Source organism: Eleginops maclovinus, chromosome 13 (genome assembly GCF_036324505.1).
Source record: "Eleginops maclovinus isolate JMC-PN-2008 ecotype Puerto Natales chromosome 13, JC_Emac_rtc_rv5, whole genome shotgun sequence".
NCBI classification, from domain to species: Eukaryota; Metazoa; Chordata; class Actinopteri; order Perciformes; family Eleginopidae; genus Eleginops; species Eleginops maclovinus.
The window spans coordinates 2,072,085-2,095,370 of NC_086361.1; the positions used below are offsets into that span (position 1 = coordinate 2,072,085).

The 23,286-nt window shown below is 39.6% G+C and overlaps 2 protein-coding genes across 7 annotated transcripts in view; both read left to right on the forward strand.

The window, feature by feature from the left end:
- arhgef1a (Rho guanine nucleotide exchange factor (GEF) 1a) overlaps nucleotides 1-4,033 on the forward strand; it is a 35,129-nt gene extending 31,096 nt beyond the window's left edge. For 3 of the 5 annotated variants that reach the window (XM_063898780.1, XM_063898781.1, XM_063898783.1), the window contains 2 exons: nucleotides 53-215; nucleotides 1,251-4,033. In XM_063898780.1, coding sequence (XP_063754850.1) covers nucleotides 53-215; nucleotides 1,251-1,279 — 192 coding nt within the window. In that variant the 3' untranslated portion in view covers nucleotides 1,280-4,033. The remainder of the gene's footprint in view (nucleotides 1-52; nucleotides 216-1,250) is intronic. The other 2 variants (XR_010167103.1, XM_063898782.1) reach the window with 2 other exon arrangements.
- A 3,168-nt stretch (nucleotides 4,034-7,201) lies between these two features.
- On the forward strand, nucleotides 7,202-22,930 carry LOC134874692 (tropomyosin alpha-3 chain-like). Of its 2 annotated transcripts, XM_063898817.1 has the most exons (10): nucleotides 7,202-7,461; nucleotides 11,794-11,919; nucleotides 14,591-14,724; nucleotides 16,147-16,264; nucleotides 17,023-17,093; nucleotides 18,767-18,842; nucleotides 18,928-18,990; nucleotides 19,195-19,264; nucleotides 20,057-20,135; nucleotides 22,696-22,930. In XM_063898817.1, exons 1-10 carry the CDS (start codon nucleotides 7,348-7,350, stop codon nucleotides 22,697-22,699), a joined length of 855 nt encoding a protein of 284 aa, XP_063754887.1. In that variant the 5' UTR covers nucleotides 7,202-7,347; the 3' UTR covers nucleotides 22,700-22,930. The 2 variants fall into 2 exon arrangements, with proteins under 2 accessions (XP_063754887.1, XP_063754888.1); XM_063898818.1 differs by lacking the exon at nucleotides 22,696-22,930 and having other exon boundaries at nucleotides 20,057-20,139.
- Nucleotides 22,931-23,286: the final 356 nt, after the last annotated feature.

Here is a 23,286-nt window from a genome sequence, read left to right on the forward strand (position 1 = left end):
AGACAGGGTTGTCACAGTCATCCATTCCCGTCTGTTTCTCCTGCTGCTGAAGCCTGTTTCTCTGCAGCCACACAGGGAGCCCTCCACCGGAGCCGAGACCCTCTGGATCAGCCGGGACCCTGCCAGTCAATCAGAGGGCCTGCAGGACGGCAGTGATGTGGAGGTGGACATGACGTCAGATGATGACGATGGGACTGTATCTGAGAGTTCCAAAGGTCAGGCCGATGAACCGTTTTGGTATCACAGTTTTCTGTAGTTTGGAGGGGGACTTCAATTAGAAATACTGTTACTTTGTGGACCTTTTTACTCAGTAGTTCAATCAATTTACTCTGAGTACACTGCTACATATTTAAGTTTAATTATAGAACACCATGGACTTCAAATTAAAGAGCATTCACACAACATGAACCAGCAATACAGTTTGATACTGATGGAAATGTGTAGCTTTCTCAACAAATGATCATTTAAATACATTTTATTTCAAGTAAATAATAAAAAAATTTTTTAAAAAATGTATATACAAGCACTATCTTCAGTTTAGCCATAACAAAATTAACCAAAAAAGAGGCCATACTTATATAGTTGAACAAAAAGACCAACAAAAATCAAATAGTTTTGGACACCCCAGCAGGTGCAACACATTTTTATAGACTACAAATATTTTATAATTTATCCAATACTTCCAGAATAAAATTCTCAAGGCAGCCCACAAAAAGATGTAAAGATAATATAAACGTGGCATCCGCTGCAGCCCGATACTCTGCATCATTGAACTTATTGTGTCTATTTATTTTTCTAACATGCATATACTACTTGATCTAGCAACATAACCAGGACTATTTTATTCTAATTTATCATTTTGAACCATTATTAGTTTTATTTAGATTTTCATATTTTGTCTTATGTCTTATATATACAGTAATATGTTGCATTGTTGGAAGAGCTCAGTACCTAAGATTTTCATTGCCATACTACACTGTACCTACTGAACATATGTCAATAAAGACGCTTGTATTATATTAAATACTACCATAGACTGAGTGCAACACATTCACTCACACAGCACTTCGTTCTGGGCAGATGTTGGTTGGGAGTTACAACAGCTGCTGTGTTTGGTTTCCTATTACCCCTATTATGAAACATCTGTAAACATCACCGTGAAGTGTTGCCCCTTTGTTAATTCTACTGTAAATAAATAGTTAACAGTTGTAGGTGAACTGTGACTGAATTTGGTGTTCTCTCCTTTTCAGACCTTCATGACATTCCAGAGGAGATCTGATCCTTGGCATCTTCCACAGAGCTAATGAGCCTTTACAGCTATATTTCATCATGATATTAATTGATTCCAACAATCTGCATGCCTAAATTTTTTCTGCAATGCTTATTTACTGTAGCTGCTTTGCTTTCAGGTAGATGGATTGTGACATTGAGCTGTTTCCCCGCCCCCACCCGTATGATTTGGATTGTTGGTGATTTAAGTTCCTCACTTGACCAAAGGAGAGTGGAGTTGTGCTAATGTGAAGAACCTTTTAGCACTGATGGTTAGGGTTTCTATTATTTTCATCATTTAAAGCATTACATCTCCAAACATGTTGAGCACAAAAGAGAATAATTTGTATTTCGACTGATTTCACCAGGTGGAGACAGACACCCCTCAAAATGAACAAAACTGTTTCTCTGGGAGGGGTTCATGAGCTATGTGAAAACAATGGATGTGCTGTAGAAGATGTGTTGCATTTTATAGAATCTGACACACATTGATAGCTGCTTTGAATATTAGCGTGACACCAAAGAGAAAATATCTCCCATAGATCATCGTTCAGAGACGTCTCTCTAACATGGAGCTCACACAGCCTTCCCACTGGGTTGCTGAATCAAACCTTACAGATGACTGTAACATTTTTATTGATTTTAAAGTATCTTTGATGACTGGTTTTTTAGTTGATCGTACATCTACTATAACGGAGTGTCACAGAGAAACTGGCTGCAGATTATGCAAAAAAATATGAAGACGCGAAAGGTTTGATACATTTATCAACTCAAACGAATCGATACTTCCAAAAGAGTTTGTGTGCACATTCATATTTACCAAAGACTGATCCTTAGGGAAGGATATCTGCCGGCTGTGATTGGTTTGTCTCTATCACATGACAAGTAAGGTGGCCGACAGGTGCAAATTGCAATACAACGGCCCGGGACGGCTCGCTTAGGAGAAACGCACTGCAGTTTTAGAAACGATACAAACACAAATGTGCCGAACACATGAAAAAACAGCTGTTCCATAACTGCAGCTTTCTCTTTAGTAGATTTAATATGACTAGATTCACTAAATTAGCTAGGTAGCTTATAGCAGATCACCACTAATATCTAAATGTTTTTAAACGCTGCATGTGTTGTTTAATTGGTGAAGATGTTTCACCATTGGAATGCATTATAGAATTATTATATATTATATGGTATTATATGTTATTAATTTTGCATCGTTTGTGAAGTCTAAAGGAAGTGTTGTTGGCCGCTGTAGCTTGTTTGCACCTGTCGGCCACCGTAGAGATGCTACGTTAATATATGAGCGCTACTTTCACTTGCCACATTGACAGCAATGGATTTAGGGCACCAACAATTCACGCTGTGTACGGCCCCCTGTCAAGTGTTTCAAGTGACGGGCTGTAAATGACACTGACGACAGTAAGTTACCAAATGTAATTTCTGATTTTAACCCAGCTTATAAATCAGTAAAGAATCATAGGTCTTTCTATAGTTCAGGTATATACAGGGGGGCAGCTTGCCAACAGGCAAGGCAGGCAACTGCTTGGGGCCCCAGACTAGTAGGGAGCCCCGAGGGCCGACACAACTTTAAACGACATCAGTGTTAATGCACACAGTTTTACATTTTTATTGATGCAAAGTTCAAACAACAAATGAAAAAAAAAATAATGCAATTAAACAGACATCATGCATTGCCATTATCCTAAATCAAATTCAGTTCCTCTACAATAGTGGGGCAATGCGCAACGTTTGCAATCCCAGTAGGAGCCCGCCATAAGGCCGCCCCACCTGATCGGTAGGAGTGACATGATCAGGTGGGCTCACATTAGAGGTTCATCCCAATGATCCTCCCGAGTGAATTTTTGCTTAGGGCCCCGACATACACTAGAATCGCCACTGGGTATCAGAGGACATCATTGACTGCTGGAAACCAGACACAGCAGTCCCTCATGTCAAAGTCACACGTTTTGTGGTGCCATCAAATTACCCAACTTCCTCCCTGAAGTCAACTTTCACTGTTGGTCAGAGCCAGTGATGAGGACATCCTGTAGCTCTCACAAAAACGGTTTCTTTTATTGTCCAGTAAACATTCCGCCACACATTTGTATCATTTTTATATAATGTGTTATAAAGAAGCTAGACTACTAACGGGTTCCAGAAGCAGTGACACATAATGCCTCTGGAGGAACTGAGGGTTACCACTCATAGTTTGCATTTTCAAATCAGTTTGGGAGTGTTCTACAGTACATGTTTTAACCTGCAATCTCCATTTTCTAACTACTGCAATAGAAACAAGCTGTGAGCTTCATGGTGTTTGCATCCTTAACATGTTTTATATGTCTGGCTGATTTTCTGGTCCGACCAAGAACGACTGACACTGGTCTGGCTGATGGATGTAATATGCAGGATAAAGCGTTTTATTGCTTTTAAATGTAAATAGAGCTTGCTGCTGTTTGTTTGGCTGCGAAATGAATGTGAACTTTCAGCAGGTATTCTCATATTAAAATGCTGTACGTCTATTCTGCTGAATGTACATCTCAGTGATGCCTAAAGGGACAGGGTTAGTCCAGTTTCTGATAGCAAATATTGTTCAGAACCAACCTATTACTAGTATTATACTGTACTGTATATTAAGCAGATGCTTTATTCGTCAGTAAACAGTGTAAGGCCTCACATTATATAAGGGCTGTCCTTACTATTGCACTCCCGTTTGTCATTCATGTGAATTGTATAACTATAGGAAAAATAAACAAGTTGTAATATCAAACGTTTTTGTGTTGATGTTAAAATTATAAAACATATTTCCAAGTGGATTGATGCAAAACGCCATGGATGTGTTTGTTAACTAAATAAAGAAAAAACATTATCTGTAAATACATTTCACAGACTTTGACTAAATGAGGTACAAATACAATGAATAATGGTATAGAACAATCTCATTTTATTCATTTAAATAATTCACAGGTTGTAGTACCACCGTTTGACCACTATGACCATGTACTCACATTGGACTATCTCCGCTAAAGTCATGCTGCTGTGAAACGGAGATTGATTGACAGCATAGACCAAGGAATGCCAACCAATCAGAGCAGACTGAGCTTTTTCAGGAGGAGGTTTTAAAGAGAAGTGCTGAAAAAAAAACGTTTGGGAGATTGTAAATAAAGGTATATTTAAGACAGTGTGAGAAAAACTAACAACACACATAATACAAAAATGAATTATATGTGTGCATAATATGTGAATTTAAGGCTATTCCAACTAGCCCTTATAAGAAGTTAGAACCATCAGGTGTAAAGGAGGGTAGTAAAACTATGAATGCAGGTAAAGGTTGAAAAAACAATTATTTTATTGAGGCTCTAACATCAACATCTTCATCATTGTGGGTGTTTGATGTTCAGGAAAGGCAGGTGCTAGAGAGGTTAGATCTGTATTAATCAGGATATTGTATTACTTTAATGGTCAAGTTGTTACGTTACTGGGATTAATATATACTTTTTTGATCTGGTTAGTAGTTTTCCACTCAATCAGAGTTTGGTGGGGAAGTCCTGCAGTCAGCTCCTTTTGGTTAGCCTTACCTCTTTGTCCATCATACAGATTTTTTTTTACCAGGAGCCATATTTCCCACAGTGGTCTCCTGCTCTCCAAAACAACCAGATCAGTTGAGTGGAAAAAAGAATGAATGAAGCCGTTTCTCATTTTAAATCATTGATTTGAGGCTACGAGCTAAGGGCTTTGCCCAGTTCGTTCCTCTGATAACTGAAGATCCGGACGTCTAATGGAAGTCCTATTGTTAAAATATACAGATCAAATAACTCCTGATTTATGGCAAACATGATAAGATTACTGAGTGGTGAAGGGTTGAATGTTTTTTCAGTACTTTGGTATATTTTTTTCTTTTCCTGGTTCGTTAGATTATACATTTACTGTTTCTTTCTTGACACTGAAAATCTGGAAACCATGCAAAGGGAAATGTTCCTGAGTGTAGCAACATCCTCCATCTGAAACCATAGTGACTTACTCTTTCTGTGAAATGAACTGTTTCACATTTAACTTTCTAACATGAATGCTAAACAACTAGTTATACATAGCACTTCCCCCCCTGTTAGACGGGTCCCTGTCACCAGAGACTGTAGGAACAGCATCAGGCCGCGCTGCACACATAACAGGAAAGGTCACTGTCACAGAGCCGCACAGGAAACTGATGCCAGCATTCTCCTCTGATTGTTGCTTTGATGGCAAATGTAGTTTTCCAAAAATGTCCCAGAATTCAGATCATTGACACACACAGACTCAAACTTCCTCAGTGATTTGGATCTTTTTTCTCTGTGTTCATGTCTCACTATTTGCGTGCACCACTTGGTTTCTTATTCTAATCCTCTGGACAATGTCAGCCAAAAGATGTTTATTAATAACCATCGGGGGCCTAGAGAGGGGAATAACTGACATAGTCACCCCGTCGCCCCTGTACTCTACCCATCCCCAGGAGAAATCCAATTATAGGCATTACAGGCCAGGTGATGGAATAGGGTTACAGGACAGGCATTCCTCCCCAGTGTCAGATTGTATTGTGTTAGTTCTATCTCACAAACTCTCCCCGCATCGCCAATATATGAGATATACTTTAAACATCCTCACTGTTGAAGTGTGAAAAGGCTGTTTTTAGTCATGAATTCAAAGCTTATTTTTCCAATCAAAGGCTGTTTCTTCCTTTGAAGACAATAGCGATGTTTGGTGAGCAGACATGTCAACCATCCCAGGAACTCAACACTCGTGAAAAGAGAAAAACAGTGTTGAATGATTCCTTCTGATAGGAAATATATGGCATCGACATCTACAAATGGACACATACTAGACATGCAGCATTAAATCTGCACTGTTTTTGGGGTAACGGAATAAATGAAAGTCATTGTTTCTGTACTGCTTCAATCTTACTACTCTCATGGACATGAACTTTATAGGACCATATATAAACAGAAAAAATAAACATTGGACTCTCCATGTTCCAACACTATTGAACTTTCTAATTTATGTAATTGTAAGTTATTCTTTGTACAGTAGATGAATGCATTTAGCTTTCTTAACTTTCTTATAAAACATTTCTTAGAAATCTTTGGTTTCATTTAACATACACTATTACTAAAGTATGGTAAAGCACCCACATCCCGGTGGACTAATGGCCCTGCTGATACATTAGGGGCAATGAGTTGTTGTGATCTGAAAATCTTCTTAAATCATGGACATTATGAGCCATCAGACACGTGTTCCTCACTTTTAGGATTGGCAGTCTGCTGATCAAAAGATCAGAACAGATATTAAATAGACCTTCGGTGACCATCCTAGCTGCCTGCTATCCTCCATGTGTTGTGATACCACCACCCGCCCACATCACATGCCTCTCGCTGTAGACCTAAATGGTGTCAGAAGGATATGAGATTGTAACGGTGCTCTGCTCACTTAATGGCAGCAACAGCTGTTGTTTAATGGCATGGTGGCTGCAACAAAAAGAACAATTAAAGACAAAAACAGCATCGTTTTTAAGATTAAATGTATTTTCAAAACTGGTAGAAACAAGGTATCTGAGGACCCTGAAACATTTTGAAGATAACAAACATCAACTGACGGACACCTTTATTCTCATGACTAACATCCGAGCTTTGTCTGGTCCATATATCCATAAAAGTATCATAGCTCAGCCTCATTTTGTAACTGTATTGATCTTGTGCAAGAAATTAAAATGTTCTTTCTAATCACACCAATGTTATTTTTTATTGTAGTTTTCCCGGCATGACAAAGAACAGAGTAGATTCAATATTTGAATTTTATTGTACTTGTGTATCTAAGCAAGAACACATACAAGTTGTCAGTGTTTGAGGGGTGACTGTAGGGCTAGAGGAGGGTGAGTGTGTGTGGGTGAGTTAAGGGGCTTAGATGTGGGAGGGTCTGCCCCTCTGTCATATAAATGCTCTCCCTCTATCTGTGTCAGAGTTTAGTCTCTCCGCCAGGCTCTCAGGTCATCCGTCCTGCACCCGTTTGTCTTCCTAACTGTACTCAGCTGCAAAAGCCCACCAGACCACAGCCAAGATGGAGGCCATCAAGAAGAAGATGCTCATGCTGAAGGTGGACAAGGAGAACGCACTGGACCAGGCAGAGCAAGCTGAAGCAGACAAGAAGGCAGCTGAAGACAGAAGCAAGCAGGTGGGTTATGGACACGGATACAACAACTCATATTAAACAACTGTGAGGTTCAATGCCGATGTGCCCTTGAGCAAGGCTTTAGACCCCCATACTACTCCCTGGTTGCTGTATAAGTGCTACCCACTGCTCCTCAACCCTAACAACCCTTAAATGCAGAGAGAGAATTGTACTCTGAGCGGTTAGGGTTGGGGTTAGGGTTTAAAAAAAGATGAAGACAAAAGGGGAATCCATGCAGATCATCTATATCAGTATTCCGTTGAAGGGCCCTGTGAGGCACGGAAGGATTTCATGTGACGGGCCTCTCATAGGGTTACCTGTTACTCCCTCAAGGGACTTTTCCTTCCATTGTCTCATGAAGCTATTATAGCTGAGCAGTTGCTAAAGCTCATGTCTTTTGTGGTCAGGAACCTGACTGGAAAACTATTTGACATTATTCTTTTTGATGGTGATCGTCTAACCTGGGGTTTTTCTTTTATTAGTCTCGCCGCTCTTGATCTTACGTATCTATTCGCGGCACATGCCTTGCATAGGTTGGTACAGTCAGGGACAGAAATAATAATTCACAGTTTTGGTTCTCAGAGATGTTGCACATTGATCAACATTACATCATGTGTGGTTGTTAGCCTACGGCTGGACTGTTATCCCATAATGTTAAGTAAGCTATTTGAACAAGAAATGTATGAATTTAAAAAAACTATTAAAAGGCCTTTTTGCATAAAGCTATACAACAAGATGTGTCAGAGCAGACGGCAGTCCGTGGAACATGCAAAATGATGTCTGATTTTATACGTAGGGAACCACAGAATTGAACGCGTGTGACTGCTCACGTTTTGTGAATGCATTACCTAATCATTGATAATCATTGAGTGCCTTAATGTTAATGTTTAATTGGAAATGCTAACATTACAGAGGTCCTGCAGCTGTGCATCTGTTCCACGGTGTAATGGAAGATTTATTTGTCTGGAACTTGTTACTGGGGTTTTCTGTCTATAATCGAAGTAAAATGAAAACTTTAAAACTGGATGGTATCCGAATCCGAATCAGAATCAGAATCCCTTTATTGGTCCCACAGAGGGGAAATTTTAATTTGCTACAGCAGCAACAGAGCCAAAGAAAGCTTTACAAAAGAAAATATGCATTAAAAAAACATTAAGATAAAGAAAACACACAATTTACAAAGTACACATCCTGAAGGAGATATAGCAGCCAGGAATTTGAACATATGACTACAGTATATAAATCTGTAGTGTGTTTAATAACGCCTCGCTGTTTCATGATTATCTAACCACAGCCTGCTCTTTTTCTACTCCATAAAGAAAAGCATCATCATTTCATTGATGAATCCCATTTTTAATAATTCCTTAGGATGTAACATCTCATTTTCAAAGGGGTCCTTAAAGACAATAATACAATATAAGCACAATTACCATTTAACAAAACAAAAATAACATCAACAAATTGACGATACAAATGTGACAAAAACCAACTACCAAGATCGTACTCAAGCAGAGCTTTAAAATAGTTCATCAAGTAAAGATTATACAAAAAGGAAGTGTTTCCCTTTTAAGGACATGTTCAAAACGCTCTGACTTCTTGTTATCTGAATGGTTGTATAAGTGGAAATGTGATAGGTTTATTTATGAATGTGCTCATGATGTCCCTGATACAAAAGTCAGACTGAGAAAAGTAGGAATTGTAAATCGAACCAGCCAAACTCAAGGCTTAAGTCAGAGATCCTTAATGGAAACAGAGTTGACACCAGAAGACTTCAATGCACATGCTGACAAGTGTTTGGAGGTACTATAATTATCGAGCTATCATGCTGTCATCAAGCTAAAATAAACCTGTTTATTCTCATCAAGCTAATCTGGATCCTTTGAAGCAGCTCAAAAATTGAGTTGTTAATCATGGATGAAGTTATTATAAACTGTAGACTTTCATCAAGGCCCCTTCCATTAGTGAAAATTATAGTGCGAGTCTTCAGTGTCCTGGCTGAAGCCCTTAAAAAAAATCTCCCAACGAAACTGTGTTGTCAATTAGTTTTCTTTTAAACGTTTCACAAACAAGTTTGTAATCAAGGTCTGGAAAAGATGGACATCAGGACGGTATTTGACCTGCTAATGGTTTTGTACATTATTAGTCAATCAAGTCCAATTTTGAATGGAGAACTTTAACGTGTAAACACACTTTTGTATTACTACTCTAATTTAAGTATGATGTCCATCACTGCTACTTTAATTTACAACTTCAGTAATGTTACAAAGGTACTTATTTGAAGCCAAATCATGACGTAACATAACCCCGTCATTTGATTGTCCAAGCAATACCAATTACTTTTGTTAACCATGAGTATTGAACTCTCCATAAGAAATTATGTTGTATGGAATCATAATTTTATAAAGGAATAAAGGCTCAGATCATGTAGGTAATAGCAGTGTCTTTAGTCAGATTTCAGCAGCCACTGGGTTTCAGTGCAGGGTGTGCTGGAACCAATAGAGTCAAAGAACAAAGGCAGGCTGACCAGCCGGACAGCGAGCAGTAGTGATTTATTTCACACAGAGATCAATCACCCCAGCGCTCTCATGTTTGTGTCTTAGCAAGCATCAACTTATACTCCAAATATGCAGAGTGAGATCAAAATCCTGCACCCCACGTTTGCCAGTGTAAAGGCAGTGTAAAAACACCACAACCTGATTGACCTTGAAGCCACTTATAAGTCATTGGTGAGGCGACAGATGGGCAGGAAGAATCTGATGTCAGACTGGGAACAGTTTGAGGAAGACAATGTCGAATAATATTGAGGATAAATGATTAGGACCGTTCTTTGAGGACAGCATTGTACACCCCAAAACAGTGTGATGCTTCCCAAACAACAAGTCTTTGAACTCATTTTCCTGTTGGGACCCCTATACGGTCCAAATGAACTTGAGAAGATACTGAGACAGGCAAAAAACAAAAAAATTCACAGGTGTGTTTTGGAATGGTATCAAATCAATAACTTATTTGCTACTCGGCTGAACTGCAACCCTCATCCATAACATCTTAACCGCTGCTGGATCACGACTACCTACAGTACCCTAGCCGCATTTTTTTGGTACGGCAGCAATCCAGGCTCCAAAGAAAAACTAAGCTTGTGGGCCAGACAGCATCCATCAGAATGCTCTAAAAGCAAATTGGACCTAGGACCTGCTGCGTCTCCCAATGAAGACATTCCTTTGCACACCAGCCAAACATGGGAGTAGAGGCTGCTATCATTTTGTCAGTATGTGCTTTACTAAAAATGCTTCCAATTAAAAATCCACACATTGTGTGCAAAGAGTACATGAAGTACAAATAGAGGACTAGAGGATTTGCGGATGAGCTTGAACAGTCTGGAGGCAGTAGAGGAGGGGGATGAAGGACAAAACCAAAGCCATCCTGGATAACTGTTCCCATCCTCTCCATGACCAAATTTCGCAGACGGGCAGCTCACTCCGCCAGCTGGATGGACCAGAACACACACCAATCAGCAGCTTTGTGTCCCCATTTCCACATAGTGCCTGGCACACTCCATTATATTATTTATCAAATTATACTTTATTATTTGAATATGTTATACTGCACTAATTCTATAATATAAAAAATGGAAGTAACTTTATCAACAGAATGTGAAGGGACTACACTGTTGATGCTGTGTCATAATATCTTTGTGGTGTTCCATAGATATCTAATGACATGAATCCCTGGATGGATGGATGGATGGATGGATGGATGGATGGATGGATGGATGGATGGATGGATGGATGGATGGATGGATGGATGGATGGATGGATGGATGGATGGATGGATGGATGGATGGATGGATGGATGGATGGATGGATGGATGGATGGATGGATGGATGGATGGATGGATGGATGGATGGATGGATGGATGGATGGATGGCACCTTTATGTTGTGTAGAGAATGACAAAACAGAAAAGTAAATCTGATTTGAAAATACTTCAAATGAAGATTCAAGGTGTCGCCAAACTGCTAGACTCTGAGCCCCACCATTTCCTCTCCAACATGGAACCTAAAAATGAGACAGGTTATACATGAAGCAAAACTTCCTGCAGTCGGAGTTAGTCAAGTCCTTATGATAGCTTCCAAGTTTTTAAGGATTTGGTAGTGCTACTAGTACCATTTGGTTGGTCAGCTTGTCCCCTAAGGAGAACCCTTTTTTGCTTCCTGACAGAGCCTTTTGTAAATGTTTCACTTAGGATCCAAAGTTAATTGGAGAGTGATCCCTAGAATGGTTCAACGAGGAATCAGTAATACATAATAACTCTGTGTTTAATCTCTCCTTCCACCAGCATGAAGACGAAATCCTGCAAATGCAGAAGAAGCTAAAGGGGACAGAGGACGAGCTGGATAAATACTCTGAGGCACTGAAGGATGCTCAGGAGAAGCTGGAGGTCGCCGACAAGAAGGCTGCCGATGTGAGTTACACAATTGCAAAGTGCAATACACAACAACTGGGGTGGCATGTGGGACAAAGAGACATTACTGCAATGATAAGACCTAGTTTAGCTTTCAATATAATGTCTATCCAACCCTTAAAAATAGAAAGTATAGCCTTCAGGAGGAGTGTAGCTATTGATCGATATTTTCTTTATAGTCTTTATTCATTCGCATTCACCTCCATGCGCAATTGAAAGGAAATCTACACAGCGTAACTATATTAGGTTAGTTGAAAGCAATAATATTGAGTTGGACCTAATGTTTGTATTTAAATGTTACTGCTTTCAGCTTACCTAAAACATCTGTTGAAATAATACATCTAATTAAAGTCAACGTTTCAGTTTGTTCAGTGAAGCTAATGGAGATAGCCTTCTTCTGCCTTCTCAACATCCTAAATAAAAGCCAAGTTCCGACTTTCTAGGCAATTAAATGCTGGACATCGTCTCAATCTGTGGGACGTGGGAAAAACTATGAAAATGCTGTGTGGTCCCGCACAGGGGAAAACCTGGTCACCGTAACCACAACCCATGACCAGATACACCAGCGTTAGAGTGGAGGTACAGTAGTTGGTTGGACACCTGTCTGTGACGCAGGGTAAACCTTTAAATATAACAGATACCTTCTCATAGCCCCGGAGCCCTGAACTGAGCCTCTGATAAAAGCTGCGATGCTGCCAGTGTAAAGCAGGCCGGGCTGATTCACTGCTTTGCTGTTGCATTCCATTCCCATCATGCTCGGCGTGGACTCCTCACAGCTGTCGGGGGGGATTCAGAGCTCTATTTTGGCCATGATGTCAGCCGGGCAACCTTGACTGCAGGCTTAACAATGGTCCAAGTCCATTTTAGGTATATCGTCCAGTCCTCCCGGGGACACAGTATACATTTAGTCTGTCTCCTTTTGTAGAGGATGAATTATTACTTTCCAGACTTGCTCTAATTAAAAATAGTCTCAGTTGTTTTGTCAGACTAATACCACAAATAAAACATTTGGTACACTGCTTAATTAAGGCACACACTTCTATGGTTAAAACCAGAGGTGGGAAGTTAGTACATTTACTCATCTTTAGTAAAATGTTGAGGTACTTGTACATTACTTTAGCATTTTCTTTGTATGCTGCTCTATACTTTTACTCCACTACATTTAAAAGCAAATGAATGTAAGATTATTATTATTTTTCCACCACTGGTTATAACTATAGTTTCTTGAACTAATATACTGATCTACAATCTTAGGCAATTAAAGAAAACATTCCAGTCTGAAATCTGCCGGCTACTTTTCAGTCTCAGAGTCATTGCTCAACAATGTAATTCAGAGTCAGAGGCACAGCTGTCAGCGGAGGCCGTTGTTCTGCCTACAGCGGATGACTGGTACAAATACCTATGTCAGGGCGGGGCATCATGTCGGGCACAAATTTAATATATACAATCAAATCAAACTTTGTTTATTTAGATCTTTATATAAACAGAGGTAATTCAAAGTGCTTCACAAACCAAAGATCTCCCCCTTCCCAAGTGTAACCAGAGTTAGCTTTGTTATTAAAAAGAACACTTAATACCAATGCAGAACTGAATAAAAATAATAATTTAAAAAAGTGAAAGAATAAAATAAAAATTCTATTAGAAAAATCTAATAATAAAATACAACCCAGGTAAAGCCAATATGGCTATCTGTTTTATCATTTTCATCTATTTAAAAACAACATACATCAAGAGATTTCCAATGTTCTAGCATTGACCTTGTCCCTTTTAGCTTCAGAGCCCCCACTACTCTCAATGTCATTGCCATGGTAATGTTAATGTTAGGCAGTTACTTTTAACAGGTCCAACTCTCCCATGGTTAGAATGCTTCCAAACATACTTACGACATTGGTGTCATGACTTTCTGATCTACAGTCTCAAATGATAGTGAACTAATAAAACAAAAGGACACCAGAACAGCCGCAGATATGTAGAACCCTGGGCTGGTGCTTTGGGTTCCTTTGGCATTTTGGCTATGGCTTTTGCACTCTTTGTAGAGATATGTAAAAACCAAATATTGTAAAAGACCATTCATCACAACAACATTTGAAAAGTCTAGCAACAGCAATCAGAAATCTATTAACAGTTTGTAGGTTTAGCTCATTGCCTCTCTCATTCCCTTACATAACAGCATCCTTTATATTACTCGACTATAAACAACATGAATAGTCTTTAATGACCGTGACAGGGTGGTCAGGGTCCGGACACAAAGCTCTCCACAAATATAAAAATAAATATTCCAAAAATATTCCATGCCGTTTTCTTAGGTTAATTTGACCGGACTTTTTTCTGGAGATTGATATAACTGCATACAGTCCCTTGATCCTCCTTAGCAACAGCCTGCTTTCCTTAGCAACAGTCTATTAGTGAAAGTTAACAGACCTCTGGAACGCCCCAAATTTACCAATCAGAATTGAGTATTCAACTAAGCTGTGTAACAAAAAGAGTTAACGTATCTAGATTAACATACACAGATAAATGTTACTATTCAGCCTCAAGATATGCAGATCCTCAGCAAGGAACCATAAGCTACAGTGCTTAGGGTTGCTTTACATACATTTTAAAATAAATTAGCATTGGGATTAGTAGCAGTGGTTTTCTATGAATCCGTCCTGACCATGTATGTGTGCAGGCTGAAGCTGAAGTGGCCTCCCTGAACAGACGCATCCAGCTGGTGGAGGAGGAGTTGGACCGAGCTCAGGAGAGACTGGCAACCGCTCTGCAGAAGCTGGAGGAGGCCGAGAAGGCTGCAGATGAGAGCGAGAGGTGAACAATGCTGGGATTTAAGATAAGATAGAGCTATATTCCCCCCCTTTGGGAAAAATGTCATAGCATATGACATGTAGAGTTAATCACAGGATAGTAGTTGATTGAATATACACAACAACAATAAGATAAGGGAAAACACTGAGCGGCGGTACTTACACACATTCAGATATAAGTGAAGATAGTTCTGATTATTAATAAATATATTCACATGTCTATTTGCAGGTTTTCTTAACAGCATGCTAAAAGACACCCAGCAAAGGTGGACAGTACCATATTTGTACATTTATATTGTATTTAATATTCCATTATGTACATAATATTGTCTGACAGTTTATAGATTATTTATCTTCATAGTCGACTGTAAATATATATTTTCTCTAATTCCAGTTTATTTGTATTTGTATTTCTTCTTTGAGATGTCTACGCTTTAGCAATATTTAATTCTTCTTTTTATTTCTAATTATTTTCTGTGCCTTTCATTGAATCATGCTGATGCAACACAAACATTTCCCAATTTGGGATTAATAATCTTATTTTCTCTTATTTGCCCAAGTACTGTTCTTAAATACAGATTTGGGGTTATTGTTCATTACTTGAGTATTTCCATTTTGTGCTAATTCAAACGTCAACTCCTTTGTCATTTTGAAAACAAATATTGGTATTTTTACTCCAATAGATTGCTGTTACAGCTTTAATTACTTGGCAGGTTCATCATATTTACACAACATTTAATTCAACTAATGAGTTATACAGTCATAAACTGTATACTATTTCAAAGTAATCATGTATCTAAGCACACACAGGCTAACCAATGTCATTTCCCCTTTACATGGAACCATATGATATGCTATGAAAGATAACCATTTATTTATGTCATAGGATAAATATGTTTATTATATTTTTATTTTTATTGGAATAGGGTTACCGAAACATAGATGTAGGGTTCTGTAAAAAGAGAAATACGAGAGTGATTGAGAATCCACCGCAATGTGTGAAGAACGTTTTAATGAGCACTGCTGACGGATGGTTATTCACATAAGGTGCAGCTGGTGTCATGTCATGTGGCATGAATAGATTGGTGTAGCAATTTGCAACCGGATCATAATGTTACAGCAGACTCTCACCGAATGCAAATGAACTAATTCATCAATCTATCAAAGAAGGTGGATTTGGAATTGATTAAAAAAATAGAGTAACATGTTCCTCAACAGACCAAGACTAGGCCTACAACTAAATCAACGTCAGGTGCCAATGTTACTACTGCCTCATAGCAACTTAAATAGTAATATCGACTCTACATAGGAAGTGATTCATATGCACCTTGCTTAAGAAAGCTTTTTAATTTCTATGATATGTAATGGGAAAAAAGTTTCAAATGTTTGTACGTTGCAAGAAGTAACAAATGTTTTGTGTGTGCAGAGGCATGAAGGTGATTGAGAACAGGGCCCAAAAGGATGAAGAGAAGATGGAGCTTCAGGAGATCCAGTTGAAGGAGGCCAAACACATCGCAGAGGAGGCCGACCGCAAGTATGAGGAGGTGAGTGTTCTGCACCAGGTGGGGGAGGGAGGCACTCTAATGGGGAGGCTTCTTCAGGAACCAAAATAGTCCTCTTCTGAAAGGAGCTTTTTACAGTATCAATCAGCCCTATTTGACTTGTATAGCCCAATATTATCATTAACGCATTTGCCTCATATTTTGCTGCTGTGGGGGTAATCATATTATGACAGTATTAACAATTATTTAGCCATTGTTGAGATGCAGTATGGAGTCCTAAAACCTGGAAATTAGTTACCATTTCAACCCTGCAGGTTTCTTTTGAACGTGTTTTTGGTTAGAGGTATATACTCTGTGGTTAACACAAACTGTAAAGATAAAACTTGTCAGTAAATACCCCGCTGGTGACTGTCTGTAGCTCCTGTTTGTCTTAAAAACTGTGGTTGTTAACTCGTGTCTAAATGAGACTACTAAATGTCATCGCGCCGAACATTAGCCACCTTTAGCTTAGCGGTGGTGATGAAGTCATGTGACAGTGATCTAGTTACCTAGCTTTTTATTTTATTCGATTGCATTTATGCTTCATCAACAAAATGTTTAAGTACCATAGAAAGATAACTTTTGGTTGGCCTACAGACACATCCCATCTCTGCACCACTGAATATTAAGTGACAATCAGATCAGCACTCAAACTGAATCCATTCAATAAACTGAGGATTATCAAAGACTTGATTATGTTATTTATGAGTCTGTGAAGTGTGAATCCTCATAGCATATACACATGTAATGCGTTTGTCCAGGTGGCTCGTAAGCTGGTGATTGTAGAAGCAGAGCTGGAGCGCACAGAGGAGAGGGCGGAGCTGGCGGAAGCGTGAGTATCTATATATCGCACATTTTCTTGAGTCTGTACATGTCTTTTAGTTCAAGTTCAAGGGTTATTTATTGTCATTTCACAAATCAGGGCTCCACAACAGAATGCAGCTGTGCAGTCAAAATCACTAAATTGATTCATGATTGAATCATGATGTTTTTTTGAAATGTGGAGAACAAGTTCATCAGCTGAAGGACAGCAGCCGCTCTGTGGGCTGGTGGTATCGCAGCAGATTCTTCTTACACACTTTCCATAAAAAACATCTCACAGTGGTCTTCGGAACGGCCAGTCAGATTCCTGCAGGACTTAGTTCATCTCCGTCTGTGCCTCCCAGTACCATTGCCCACCCTGCTATCTGAGACTTAGATCCCATCAGAAAATACCCCTCCTGCTATCTTCACAGCCTACTCCTTCACTCTTTCTGCTCCTCTCACCTCAAGGCAGATTTTCCAGTCCCCTCTGGCTCCCTGGTTCATTGACTCCCTGCGGGCTCACAGAACCATCCTACGGGAAGCTGAGGGGAAACAGTGTAAAGCAAAACACCATGACAACCTTTTTTCCTATAAATCTCTTCTTTGCCTTATTCTATATCAGAAGCAAAACATTATTTCAATCTAAATATCAATCTTCTCCTTCGCCCTAGCCCCCACCTACTTCCTCCCAAGGCCACTTTGTCAACTACTTAGTAAAAAAGGTAGATGAAATACAGTCTTCATTTCCCAACTCACCATTAATCCTCTTTTCCAATAAGGTTCTTACCTTCGTTAAATCGCCCTACGACTTGCCCTCTGGACCCAACCCCCTCTTACCTTCTCACCTAACCACTGGTTGCTTCCCAAACACTCTGAAAGAGGAAATAGTACCCTCTCCTAAAGAAACCTGGTGTAACCTGATGTTAAAATCTACAGAGCTGTGTCTCTTTTCTTCCGTTTCTTTCCAAAACACTTGAGCACTTTCTTGAATCAACTCTCTTCTTGTCTTCACCACCATCAGTCTGGTTTTAAGGCCGGCCAATCAACTGAGACAGTCCTCCTTCGTACCCTCCAAGAACTGGATGTTTCAGGCTCTACACCTACATGATGACAGGGTGAAGATCTGTGTCAGACAACTCATCCTGGGTCCCCTCCTTTTTCTCTGTACACTATTTATTTTTGGCTCTATCATTTGCTCTAATGGCTTTTCCTACCACAGCTACACCCATGACACAACCGATTCCGTCTTGAACTTGTTGTGTCCTAGACTGCAAGGTATCTGGGTGACACTTGACGACCTACTGTCCTCCTCTGCTAATACGCTCTTGTACAAACACTCATTACAACATCAGGAGGCTACTTCCCCTACTCACCAAGAAAGTGGCTGCAGGTTCTGGTCCAGGCTCTTGTCATCTCACACATTGGCTGTTAACTTCAACCTGGCTGGTGTATCTGCAACAGCCATCTGACCTCTGGAGCTATTTCAAAATGCTGCAGCTTGACGGGTTTTAAACTTCCCTAAATTAATATTAGGACAGCAGAAAGTCAGCAGATCTTGTGTTGCATACTTCATGGTTGATTGCCTTTACGGAAGCCACTTTGGCAAAAAAGTGTCAACTATATGAAATATTTTGTAATGAGTTTTGTCCAAACTAATTTGATGTCCTTTTTCTGTCCTTCCTTCCCTGAATCCTAAACAAGTAAATGTGCTGAGCTGGAGGAGGAACTGAAGAACGTTACCAACAACCTGAAGTCTCTGGAGGCCCAGGCTGAGAAGGTAGTGAAAGAGAGGAGGACTGTGTTATCTGCGATCAGGTCACTAACATAAATCACAATCTGACTAATCTTCTTTCTCTTTACAGTACTCTCAAAAGGAGGACAAGTATGAGGAAGAGATCAAGATCCTGACTGACAAGCTGAAAGAGGTGAGGAGGAAGGAATGATGACTTAAAGATATTGTAAACCCTTTATTTAAATGGCATTTCCTTCATTAAAATCCATTCTGCATTCTAGAATTGTTTGGTAAAATATGTTGAGACACAAAATGTTGACATAGCGTTGCATATTCAGGTAATTGTTGACCACACATGTATTCAGATTTTACGCTGACTCATGCTATCTCTCCTCAGGCTGAGACCAGAGCTGAGTTCGCAGAGAGATCTGTGGCCAAGCTGGAGAAGACTATTGATGATCTGGAAGGTATGACATTCATTACACCTTTACCCAGGACTAAAAGCATCCTTCAAAAAGACTTTAAATTCACTAACGGTAAAACAAAGAGGAAACTACAACACATAACAACACTGAATTTGGTCACATGGTTTTAGATGTGGTGATGGCAGTGGTCTGCTTTGAGCAATACTAGCTTAACCATAACAGGAAGTAAGATGAGGGCGACACAAAGTCCAAGAAAAAGGCTCAGTTTTGTTATGAAGGAGCTTATCTCCAAAAGAAATGGATTGTTTCTGTTGTTTTGTGCACATTCATTCATAGAAATTAATATGGCAATGGATACAAATTGATTGCAATTGTGGATTTCATTCGGTGTTTAGAACAAGAAAGGCTTGATTTTTTTAACAATTGATAAAACCTGTAGAAAAGGATATCTAATGTTGAATGCACACTTTTTTTTAATTAATAGCGTTTTCTGCTCATCATAGACATTTCACAATAACTTTACTTGATCATTGCCTTCTCCTTTTATACTACACCTCCAGTTTACAGAGAAAATCATGCGCATCGTGACGTCTTTTTTTCCACTAATGTCCAATTCTGTTTCCAGCTTGAATTCCTACCAGGACTAATAACAATTCAAGCTTTTCTAGAATAGTTAGGTTTACTTTTGACATTTTAAAATTTGCACCATAGAAGTCTTTGCTAAGTTTCTATTACGTTGCCATCCATGACTTTTCATGTATTTGTATTTCATATTCCACAATACTAATTTCCTCTCTTATTTGTGTCCCTTTTCCTTTGCAACACAACTCTCAGATGAGCTGTATGCACAGAAACTCAAGTACAAAGCCATCAGTGAGGAATTGGACCACGCCCTCAATGACATGACCTCCATGTAAGTTATGATGTGTGTCATTTCCAGTGGTAAATAAGACCTTAGAGTACAGTAAAGATCTACCTTAAGAAAAATAGGAGCAGGCAGTGATGTACTCAGATCTATACAGTGGGGCAAAAAAGTATTTAGTCAGCCACCAATTGTGCAAGTTCTCCCATTTAAAAAGATGAGAGATGCCTGTAATTTTCATCATAGGTACACTTCAACTATGAGAGAAAGAATGGGGGAAACAATCCAGGAAATCACATTGTAGGATTTTTAATGAATTAATTGGTAAATTCCTCGGTAAAATAAGTATTTGGTCACCTACAAACAAGCAAGATTTCTGGCTCTCACAGACCTGTAACTTCTTCTTTAAGAGGCTCCTCTGTCCTCCACTCGTTACCTGTATTAATGGCACCTTTTTGAACTCGTTATCAGTATAAAAGACACCTGTCCACAACCTCAAACAGTCATACTCCAAACTCCACTATGGCCAAGACCAAAGAGCTGTCAAAGGAGACCAGAGACAAAATTGTAGACCTGCACCAGGCTGGGAAAACTGAATCTGCAATAGGTAAGCAGCTTGGTGTGAAGAAATCAACTGTGGGAGCAATTATTAGAAAATGGAAGACATACAAGACCACTGCTAATCTCCCTCGATCTGGGGCTCCACGCAAGATCTCACCCCGTGGGGTCAAAATGATCACAAGAACGGTGAGCAAAAATCCCAGAACCACACGGGGGGACCTAGTGAATGACCTGCAGAGAGCTGGGACCAAAGTAACAGAGGCTACCATCAGTAACACACTACGCCGCCAGGGACCTAAATCCTGCAGTTCCAGACGTGTCCCCCTGCTTAAGCCAGTACATGTCCAGGCCCGTCTGAAGTTTGCTAGAGGGCATTTGGATGATCCAGAAGAGGATTGGGAGAATGTCATATGGTCAGATGAAACCAAAATAGAACTTTTTGGTCAAAACTCAACTCGTCGTGTTTGGAGGAGAAAGAATGCAGAGTTGCATCCAAAGAACACCATACCTACTGTGAAGCATGGGGGTGGAAACATCATGCTTTGGGGCTGTTTTTTTGCAAAGGGACCAGGACGACTGATCCGTGTAAAGGAAAGAATGAGTGGGGCCAAGTATCGTGAGATTTTGAGTGAAAACCACCTTCCTTCCATAACTTTTGTTATTGACCAAATACTTATTTTCCACAATCATTTGAAAATAAATTCTTTAAAAATCCTACAATGTGATTTCCTGGATTTTATTTTCTCATTTTGTCTCTCATAGTTGAGGTATACCTATGATAACAATTACAGGCATCTCTCATCTTTTTAAATGGGAAAACTTGCACAATTGGTGGCTGACTAAATACTTTTTTGCCCCACTGTATGTTTTATAACAAGGAAGGTTTCATTAAGAGGTTCTTAACACCTCAATGGAAAAGTGGAGCTTTCATCCAGAGTATTTCCTTTAGTCCTTAGACAGTCCCAGGGAGCAGTCAAATAGTCAGTTTATCTTAGGAAGGTTCCTAATGGAGTGGAATGACCCAGAAGAACCTCAGTGGCCGCCATGATAAGAGCTGTTGGAATTCTCTAGCTGTAGGAAAGGAGCTTAGGGAACACTGGACCTTCCTTTACCAAAGGAAAGGAGAAAATGCTGTCCCACAATGCCTTGCGGCCGCAACATTTCCCATGGCACAACATTCAGCCGTTCACGGAAACAGCTGATCGTGACGGAGAAATGCGTTTCATGAAAGTTATGGTGCTTATTAAGCAGTTTAAAACGTATGCCTTAACTTGTTAAAGTGCTTTCTTTTGAACGTTCAACACTGTATTAATCAGAAGGAAAAATATGAACGTTACTTTTTTGCTGAAGTTATGAAATAAAGTCCACATTTCTCAGTGTTTACTGAGCTGTGTGGGGTTTCCTAAAGTTTTTTAGACATTTTTTAATGGTGATATACAAAGTGATAGGTTAAGTTTCTAATAATTACATTTTCATTTATTTTTAAAATATTTTCATACAATCATACGTATTGGAATCCATGGATTAATAATTAAATTTGTCTCCCAGAGCATAGGAACAGATTTAGTGCAAAACTCCCTCACCATTACCCCCTGTTGGCAGCAAACATTTTGGCATCTTAATCCTAATAGTTGCCTCAGCCCAACAGCCAATATACCAGGATTAAAGAATGTTTCATTTTTTATTTATTTTTTTAGTCTTTAGTGTTGGGAAAGAGGTTTTTGACAATGTGATTGAATTGATCCAGAACTAGTTCCCCTCATTTGCGAAACGCAAGTTGAGATTCTGTTGAGATCCTTTCTCTCTCAGTATGACAGGATTTGATAATCATGCATGAGAATATAATAGCTTTGCAGTTCTCAGGAATTTGTTCCGGCAAACATTTATCAGTGATGCCACCATGTGTTCCCTTTGTGAAACAGACGAGGACTGAAAAGCCATGACTCTATACCTCCACAACAGACGTGTAACAGCCTTCTGCTGCATTCTTGTGTTGCTTTCACCACTAATGCTGACACACACACTTCATCCCTGTCTCTTGTGTTTCCAGCTAAACGTCCAGAAGCTCCACCATCCTGTCCTTTCGTGGTTTCAAGACTCTGCACCCAACCCCCCGTTCCTTTTATTACACGTCATCTGTCTTTCCTCATTCCTAGTAGCCATTGTTCACTGTGTGTTTTCTCTTAAGGAATGTTGTCCGTCTGAATTCACTCTTCATCGTTCTGCTGTATCCCCTCTGTTCTGTACCAGAGTAAAAACAAGAGAGGGAAGAAAGCTCGAGTTACTGCTGTGTCTACGGCTGCTTTTATTATTCACTGAGCCCCAAGCTGCTGCTGATGGTCAGAACATGTGTGAGAGTGTGTGTGATTGGATCCAAATGCGGCGGACGGATACTCCTTACAGAAACTACCTTTATTTAAAGGATCTGTCAAGACAAGGCAAGACAAGGCAAGCCAAGGCAGAACGGAACTTTCTGATGAATGAGCAACAAGAATCCGACGAGGCTAAACATGGTCTAAACCGGTAGAGCTAATGCAGGAGTGCAGGTGAACAGAATGTCAGGTGGTTGCAGGGCTGATGGGGAGCAGATGGAACTTATACCAGCATCGGGCCAAACTTATACCAAATGATCATAAAGGTT

Bases quoted from the DNA above. Each gene is read 5' to 3' on its own strand.
- LOC134874692 (XM_063898817.1), top strand. From the start codon at position 7,348: ATGGAGGCCATCAAGAAGAAGATGCTCATGCTGAAGGTGGACAAGGAG. The intron at 11,920-14,590 runs GTGAGTTACACA...GTATGTGTGCAG, and splicing joins CCGACAAGAAGGCTGCCGAT to GCTGAAGCTGAAGTGGCCTC. The intron at 19,265-20,056 runs GTATGACATTCA...CACAACTCTCAG, and splicing joins GACTATTGATGATCTGGAAG to ATGAGCTGTATGCACAGAAA.